General features: G+C 41.4%; 1 protein-coding gene across 1 annotated transcript; it reads right to left on the bottom strand.

Moving 5' to 3' along the window:
- Window positions 1-613: 613 nt before the first annotated feature.
- On the bottom strand, window positions 614-8,794 carry cbsa (cystathionine beta-synthase a). The gene is made up of 15 exons (XM_029447336.1): window positions 8,637-8,794; window positions 5,698-5,983; window positions 5,311-5,417; window positions 4,934-5,068; window positions 4,740-4,819; window positions 4,332-4,536; window positions 4,012-4,103; window positions 3,722-3,847; window positions 3,541-3,625; window positions 3,352-3,457; window positions 2,579-2,656; window positions 2,353-2,487; window positions 2,102-2,210; window positions 1,826-1,910; window positions 614-1,461 (listed from the first exon to the last, which is right to left on the bottom strand). The coding sequence occupies exons 2-15, from the start codon at window positions 5,973-5,975 to the stop codon at window positions 1,328-1,330; spliced, it is 1,755 nt and encodes a 584-aa protein (XP_029303196.1). The 5' UTR covers window positions 5,976-5,983; window positions 8,637-8,794; the 3' UTR covers window positions 614-1,327.
- Between the last annotated feature and the right edge of the window lie 392 nt (window positions 8,795-9,186).

The following is a 9,186-nucleotide window of genomic DNA, read 5'->3' as shown; positions in this document are numbered from 1 at the left end:
GACTGAGCTCCGCAATTAAAACAGATAGCATCAAATGAAGCCTGCCGACACGGTACTAAGAGGTGACAATTACATGCGCCACGAACCACATGGCAGACACAAACACAGCGCGTTAATGACTTAATATTTTAGTTCACGTACCATTGTATGAACTTGGCTAATTTAATTATGAAGCTATTTAAAACAATACACACAATACATAATTATTAATTAAGTAATATTGTACACTATGTAAACGCATATAGCGTGCAGACACATTTAAGGGGCCACATTTAGCTTGTGGCCCCTTAAAATTAAGCAATGTCTGCTTAATTCTCAGTTTAATTTGGAGGATAATCATGAGAGAAGAAAAACGTACTTAAAAATGTAGTAGGCTATTTCCTTTCTTATGCTTCCATTCGTCTTATGACCCATTACATTAGGAGCTGGTTAGGCTAAAACTAAATAAATTGAATGTCGATTTGTTTTAAATGTAACTAACATGAACATTTAATTTGATGCTAAATATCAAATATTTGTATATTTTTTGTCCCTTACATACATCTACATGAAAAGTACTATAGGGCGATTTAAGCACAAAAACATACACAAATAAATGCAATCTAAACAGTCAAAGACTTCCTTTAAACTTTATTAAATCATAAACATTTATTAAGGAAAAATAAAATGAAATACAAAACCTTTCTCTAAGACACAGCTAAGATTAAATAGTCAAAACAAATTTACAGTTACATCACAGGCGCAGTGTTGAAAGAGAAAGAACACCAAATTATTATTTTTCAACAAAATAATTTTTTTTGTGGTTTTTTGTGTAAACATGAAAGAACTGCACAAAATGAGCAACACTGGGAAGATAATATGCTTATATACAGCAGCTATCTAGTCAAATATTGATTAATGAGATTTTATTTTATTTATCTTTTTACTATTTGATTGGTGCTAAAGGCCAAAGTGAAACAATCTTTTACTTTTCAGACAAATAAAACTGCAGCACAGGTGCCTGTTTTTAAAACGGATACAAAAAAAGCTTTCTAAAAAGTAACAAACTTACAAAAGATTCACTTTGAGCACTACAAGCAAATATAATAATAAATTGTTTCAAATAATAAGTAACCCTTTACAAGTCGACATACGTGGGCGACATATTTTGTTTATTATACCATAAGACTTAATTTCAGGAATACAAAATTGATTTTTTTTTTTAAAGACCTAAACCCTCAATAAACAAAATCTGAAGATTATTTTTTGCCATTTTTGAGACACATCTAGTAAAGTAGTCAGTGTTTGTTATGCAAGTTTTAGAAATGTCCAAGCGTTTCAGTTCAGTTTAGTTGAGCTCGTCGGTGGACTCCGACATGGATCGCTCTCGCCTTTCCCGGCCCGTGACAAAGTTCAGTAGGTCTACGGCGGTCACCACCCCAAAAACCATCTGCTTCAGACTTGGAGAGCCGTCCGTCAAATCTGGTGGGAGAACAGGATGGAAGAGAGAGCGATGAACATCTTGAGACGGACAGAGAGTGTACTGCAAAGAATGACTACTAATGACTAAAAAACAGACATTGACCCTGCACGTGCCAAAGATACTCTCATCGGTTGTCTGAATGTATGCCTCAAATAAAATAAACCAATACTATAAATTTCATTTTATTTTATTCATCAGCACTTTCTTACGCTGAGCGTTGCTACCTGCAACTGTGTGTTTTTACATCCCACCACCAGAGGGAGACAAAGTTACACATATCGAGTGGGCTCAAAAATGATGCACTGGGAGCTGATGCATACCTGAAGGAAGTGTGTGTGTGTGTGTGTGTGTTGTTGTACTTACATTGGATCTGTTCATGTACCACTAGGGCAAAGTGGTCAGTCTCCAGAATGCGGGACACCTTTCCCAAATTATCAGTCAGACGGATCTAAGAATGACAAAAAGACAAAAGTTTAAGAAGGTCAATAAATAAAACGATCAATGTTAATATAAAAAGAAAGCAACTTATGCACAAGTGGCATACAATGGAACGATCAGTCTTCAAATTCAACCCATAAGTTATTTAAGAAACAGGGACATCACTTTTACACATTTAGTTGAATAAGACGCATTAGTTACCTGTTTGAACTGCTTGTAGAGCACTTTGCTGACCGGGTCTGACACCTTGATCTTCCCTGCCAGAATACAGGCCAACATGTTCCCTAAAGTCACCATGCCCAGGATTAACCTACACACACACACACACACACAACACACACTGAAGTTAAAGCCTTTGCAGAGCACAACAAGGTTCTGAATGGCGCCGCAATTAAACACAATGCACCAAAAAGGATGCAGACAAACTAGTATTTCCGCATCAGGACACTCACCCAGCCTCATCGACGACGGGCGCCTGGTCGAAGCCCTTCTCCTTGAGGATTTTGATGGTCCTCTGACAAGTGACGGTAGGCAGGACGGTGAGCGGGGCGGACAGGTTCAAACCCTGCAGCTTCAGGTTCCACCACCTGAGGAACACAGAGAAATGAGAGGCTCTGACACAACCGCGTCTGAAGGAGCTTTGCACACGAGGAGAATATACCCTATCATTACACATACCAGGGTTTCTTCACCATGAGGTCCTCCTCCCTCAGGAAGCCCTTCTGCACCATCCACTTGTCACTCAGGAACTTAGACCTTGAGGGCAAGAGAACAAAGGTTTACACAACAAATATCTGATGGCTAACCTAAAGTAACCTCCAACCTTGGAATACCGTTTGTATTCGCGGGCCCATTTGGGCAGCAATCATTAAACTACACACTGTTGCACCTATTTATTTATTTTAGGAGAATCTCTGATTGATCCATCCAACTTTTCACCGGGACATGTTATGCTGATCAAATTACATTGATTGGCCACATGGGGGAGCCAGAGGTGGCAAAAAAGAAAATGTAAAACTGACAATCAGGAAACTTCTCGCTTGTATAGAGCAGGGAAATAAAAACTCTACACCATGAAAGTCTGAACTCATTTTCTATTTTTTCTTTGAACAATCAGACTTGGAACAGAGCTGGAACAAGGGATTGTGTCCCAGCTTGCCGTAAAAACACTGAACGTCGATCCTCTCTTCAGATTAGTGACTTGCTAAAGATATCTTGCTCATTTATGCAGGTGATCATATTTAAGCTTGTTTGATGCAATGGAAATATTAATAATTGTGACATGAAATGTTCATATCGTCCAGTGCCTACAATCAACACATTGACATTAAAAGGATAATATAGTACAAGACTTGTTTTGGTCTTTCTGCTCCCGGGTGTCTAAAAATATAAATCACAGTAAATATTGCAGTGAAGCATGCGGGGGGGGGGGGGGGGGGGGGGATTCTCACATGTAGTTGCGGATGGAGTCTGGCAGGATGACCACACAGCGTTGACCCTCCTTCAGCTCTTTGGCAACATTTACTGCCGCTGCCATGGCCGTCCCAGAGCTGCCACCTGTTAAGAAACCGCAGAATGTGAGCCGACCTCATAACCTCGCACGTCTGGCGTTTAAGTTAGCAGGAAACTTGAGCACTTACCGCACAGCAGGCCCTCCTCTCTCATGAGCATGCGAGACATGTTGAAGGACTCCTCATCATCTGACTTGTACCACGTATCAATGACCTAAAAATAGAAATATGACATATTACATGAAGTGCTGGTGTGAGTCAGGAAAATATAAGAAAAAGGAGGGGGGTTGAGGAAAGAAGTTGAACTCACTGATCGGTCGAGCACGGTGGGGACGAAGTCGTACCCGATGCCCTCCACCTCGTACTGGGTCTTATCAGTTTTGTTGAGCTCATCGGGCTCAGCCAGGATTGAGCCTTCTGGATCAACACCAACAATCTGCACACAGCACACATTCAGAAAGTTATTCCACTGTCCCCAGGACCCAGTTCAATGTTTTTATCTCATGTTATTATGGTTAAGCTATGAAAACATTATTTACACAATAATGTACAAATCAAGATATAATAAGAAAAGGAATAATATAAAAACAGACGACTTACTTTGATGTTGGGGCATTTTTCTTTGAGTTTGCGTGCGATGCCTGTGATGGTCCCCCCTGTTCCTGCTCCTGCCACCAGCATGTCCAGTTTACCTGTTAGCAGCGGGCTCGGGTCAGATTACTGAATACAAATGACACGTGCAACTAGTAATCCATTGGATTACGAATGTGTTTTAATCTCATCTGAAAACTCTTCAGGGTCCACATTGCAGTTGTGTCACAAAGGGAGCAAATCAGCTTTGGCTTTGCACACGGCCCCCCCATCAGAAGTCTAATGTGGAACATTTTGTGATTATGACTGTGGGTGAAAGATCTCCGTACCGCCGCACTGCTCCAGGATCTCCTCGGCCGTGGTGTCGTAGTGAGCCAGAGGGTTGCTCGGGTTACGGTACTGGTCCAGGATGTGAGAGTCGGGAATCTCGTTTTTGAGGCGCCAGGCTACACCCACATGAGACTCTGGCGAGTCGAAGCGAGCGCTGGTGGGTGTGCGGACAATCTCGGCTCCAAGAGCTCTCAAGACGTCCACCTGTACAGAAAAGAAACAAAAACATTTTAAGCAAATGTCCAACATACCTTTAAATGAAACATTTTGTAGCAGATCCAATTAGACTTGCGCTGAATGATGTGTACATGAAACAAGTCTCATATTTATATGTCATCAGTACGACAGTAGCATGATGAGCTCTCATTTAGTATTAGCGGCAGTAGGGGCTTGATAGGGTCACTCACCTTCTCCATGCTCATTTTCTCAGGCATGACGATGATGCAGCGGTAACCTTTCACAGCTGCAGCCAGGGCCAATCCAATACCTAACACACACACACACACACACACACACACACACACGTTTCACAACTACTTAACATACCAGTCATACCTTCAAATACTGAACCCCCTCCATAGCAGCACATGCAGTTACACACCAGTGTTCCCAGAGGTGGGCTCTATGATAGTGTCTCCAGGCTTGAGGAGTCCGGCTCTCTCAGCGTCCTCCACCATCCGCAGGCTGATCCTGTCCTTGACACTCCCCCCAGCATTGAAGTACTCGCACTTGGCCACTTCGAAAACAAAACAGAAAGATTTGTTACATAAAAAGGCATTTTGATAAGAGTCGATTCAGAAAGCTGAAACGACCCTGAGCCGCCTTCAACTGCCCGTCTGAACCTCACTGAATGAAAGGACACCAATATGCTATAATGAACTATAATAACACGTCTCACAGCACCGCTCGCATGTGTTCAACGAGTGACGCTTCATGTTGGGTGTGAGCACGTCTCGACTTGAGTGCCGGGAGACTCACATAATTCACATTTCAGTCCAAAGACTTTGGGGATCTTGTTGATGCGGACCATGGGAGTGTCGCCGATCCTGTGCAGGATGTTTGGAAGAATATCTGGAGCGACGGCCCTGGGGAGGAGGACACAATGTTTCAGCAAAGTGCAAAATACATTCAGAGACACCGTTCAAATCTAACTCGACTCGTTTTTTGTTTGTTTACTGTTACCGCAAGAGTGAGATAATAAGACTTTGAAATGTTGAATGTTTTGTTTGCCGCTGGGCAAGTCCTAATCTGTAACAACTTTCAGTTCAACAAAACACTCCAAGGGAGGTGGTGAAGCAAACATTTCAATTTCACATTCAACCGTCTCACATGTAAGAGCGGTGGAAATGTGACCGTCACACTGACCTTGGTACTTGTGTGTGAGGGGAACCTTCATTGGAGGCTCCCAGGCTCCATGTGCAGCGGCTGGGAAGGTCCGGCCGGATCCATTTCCTGTCTGCTGCGGCGTTCTTTGTGTTGATGTGTTCAGTGTCCTCCGCCGGCAGCTTGTCGACCCCGTTCAGCGGGATGGAGCCCTCGCGGAGTTTGGCTTCTCCGTTGGCGTGGTTGAGCAGCTTGGCAGCGTGGGGGCAGACGACGGGGCCCTTGACGGAGGCCTCCTTGGATAAAGGAACTGACGGCATGGCTGAGCCTAGACGAAACAGAGGACATGGGGTTATATAATCTGTGACTTTTGTTATGGACGAAAAAGTTGTTTGTTGGCATAAAGTGTAAGGTCGTTTATAACCAGTTTAAAGTTTCCACTAAACTTGCTTTGCCTTCATTGACACGTTGCAACATGAAAGCAACGCCAAATAGAAAACAAACACCAAACCACTCCTTTCTTACTTAACGCTGAGTCACACCAGCACTGACAAATAAAGCTTCATGTTGCTTAACCAGGAGCTTTGGCAGCCTCCTCCCTTGCCTTGGCTCTCCTACACTTCACCAGTTCTGCACCTATTCACTACTTAATATGTTAACATGGTCACGGTGAGCAAACAAATGAGTCGAGTCAATTCTGCTTTAATTAGCGCTACAACTGGAATCAGAAGTGAAAGTAGGGGAGAGGTCCGGGCTGAAACTTTAGCTAATATTGCATCATTCATTCCCTGTAGAAAAAAAGAAAGAAAAGAAGGACAATGACACTTATTAAGAGCAAAATACTTATCAGTCTCTCAAAGTCCAAGGTGACATCTTTAAATGTAGCTGCCCATTATTTTTCTGTGAATCCGCTAATTGATTAATCGACTAATTGTTGCAGCTCTACTCAGATTATCTCAGTGGGAGTGAATGATCGGTCATTAGCGGTTAATAAATGTTGTAAAAGTCGTAAATACATGACTAAATGTTAAACATTATGTTAAGCTGGAGATCAGAACTACAACTACAGGGGGATACACATCACCAGACACAGTGGATACGGTTCGGCAGGCAAGGAGGGCGAAACCTTTTTGGTGATTGTTTTTAAATCATTTATTGAACAAAAATAAAATAAGGTCCAGCTTCACAAATGTAAGAATCTGCTGATATCATCTGGAGCTGAAGTGAATTGTGAGGCATTGATATTAAAAAATGTTCCCCTACAAAATGTAAATGTACCAATCCACCCACACGGGATCAGATACCTCAATTCTTAAGTCCTTATACACGTCGACAGATATGTTCTCTAAACTTCTTAATACATCCATCAGCTTTCTCCACCGTCCTGCAGAACTGGCAGCAGATGAACCTTCACTAACACGCAGTGCACACACACCGTTGTTCACAGCTGTTCAAACCCCTCTTTGGCTGCACCGAGAGGTCACACCATGTCCACCACACAGTGAAAGAACATCATCTTATGCAAACAACTCAGCATGGGAGAGAAACAGCCCCAAGATATATTGTTTTAGAGTTAGTGACGCTCAAGTAAATCAGATTTTAAGTCAACTATGACGTCCTAAAAATCAGATATTATTGATATTATGGCTCAACCAGGGCAATGTGAACCTCCGCGAGACATGCCGAACTGAGCCAACCCTGTACAGACTTGCAAGTGGATTTAACGAGGAGAAACTTCCATTTTTTTGTTAACAAGCCACACTTCAGCCAAGAATCAAATCCTTAAATACATGGCTGAAGAAGAAAGAAAATCGCCTGATCTTAACTTGGCAACTTCAAAACTAATCTAAATGAAAAGTCCCTGTGATATTCTTATCAGATCAGACTCTTTTATCTGATTAAAGTTGTGGCATTTCTAATCTCCTTTGGTATGCTCAGTGCTCCCACAGCATTATGATTATTGTGCAGCAGCCCTTTATGATTTCGGCTATTTAAAAAGTAATGCAAGTGTTGGTCACATAACTGCTCTGCCAGCAACACAGTATCAGCTGGTCAACAGCACAAGAAGAGCAGACTATGGATATTCACTCAGCCATAACAAATTGTAGGCCAAATGTGAACAGTAGGAATGCTGGCAGTAAAGATACAATGTAAATCAGCATGTACACCTGGAAACCCACCAGCAGCCAGGAGCGAACACGTGTTACTGTGAACACTTGTAATGATGCTAAAGCTGAAAGGATTAGTCGATCAAAAAGAACAACGAATAGTTTCCAAGTTATTCTCTTGGTCTAAAAATGTCGTAAATTAAAGTGTTTTCTTTATGTGTATAGACTAAAAGAGAACAATGTGGATATGCATTTAGTTTTATTTTATTTTAAATAATACACTACATATGTTAGTCAGACAAAACAAGAAATTTGAATTAGTCACTAAAGATGAATCACGTAATCGATCAATTATTTTATTTGTACTTACTTTTTAATGGAGGGGGGTGTAATGTTAAATAATTATATAATGTATAAAGGTATAATGTCTTTAAGCTACTGGATGCATACATTTCCCTCTATCTAAATATGAGGCAAATCAATAGTTAGTTGCAGCTGCATATACAACAACACTATTAGCCACAGTATCCATAGAGATGACAGGCAGAATAAATACAATCTAAATAAACATGAAATGAATTGAGAGAATAAAAGAATAAGCACTGCCTGGATGAAAAACGTAGCCGTAAGAATTAACAGAGAATATTTATCACAAACATAAGATACAATAGGATGCATTGAGTTTAGTGTGAGCAGCACATACGTGGAAACAAACTAAATTAGCCGACAGACGGTGCAACAAAAATGCTAACTACGTAAGTTGCATCAGAATACGCTCTCTGTCACCACATTTCCAACAGCCATGTGGCTTAATGTGTCGACTTCTACGTTTCTCTCAGCTTATATTTGTACTACTCGTTAATTCCCACTCACCTTATGATTCAAATACGGCCAAAAAACCAGTAAAAGACACACAAAAAAATCACTGAGGACCCCGATGTACACGCGCACCAAGGACAACAATGAGGAGTGAGCAACTTCCGATGGAGACAGCGGTTTTCGTGACGAAGCACGTGGACCAAACGGGGAGGACGTAGGCAAAGTCTCAAGGCGGTCTCTGATTGGCTACAGCGAAGGCGTCTGTTTAGTCTGCTCCACCAATCAGAACACATACTTTCCAATACGGGTTTGGGAAAACGCTGTGTTAAAGTTACCAGCAACATCTGTGTGCCCTTTATTGACCAAACACACACACTGCACGTACTTCTGACGCATGTGACATCTTGAGCTCTTCTCATGCGTGGGCTGTTTCCCCAAAGACATTATATATTTATATTTATATTTATATATCAATATCACTTTTGATAAGAGTCTGGTTAAGTTTGCCAATTTAGAGTTAGTGAACTCAGATGAAATGTTTTCATAACCAGATATATTTTCTTTTATTCACTAATTTATACATCAGATATCAAGAGTTTTACTT

Source organism: Cottoperca gobio, chromosome 2 (assembly GCF_900634415.1).
Source record: "Cottoperca gobio chromosome 2, fCotGob3.1, whole genome shotgun sequence".
Taxonomy (NCBI): domain Eukaryota; kingdom Metazoa; phylum Chordata; class Actinopteri; order Perciformes; family Bovichtidae; genus Cottoperca; species Cottoperca gobio.
This window is presented reverse-complemented; position numbering and strand designations above follow the sequence as displayed.

Excerpts from the sequence above, each read along its gene's own strand:
- cbsa (XM_029447336.1), bottom strand. The coding sequence starts at position 5,975 with ATGCCGTCAGTTCCTTTATCCAAGGAGGCCTCCGTCAAGGGCCCCGTC. Across the intron at positions 4,537-4,739 it reads AGAAAATGAGCATGGAGAAG|GTGGACGTCTTGAGAGCTCT; the intron begins GTGAGTGACCCT and ends TTTTCTGTACAG. Across the intron at positions 3,848-4,011 it reads AAAAATGCCCCAACATCAAA|ATTGTTGGTGTTGATCCAGA; the intron begins GTAAGTCGTCTG and ends TGCTGTGTGCAG.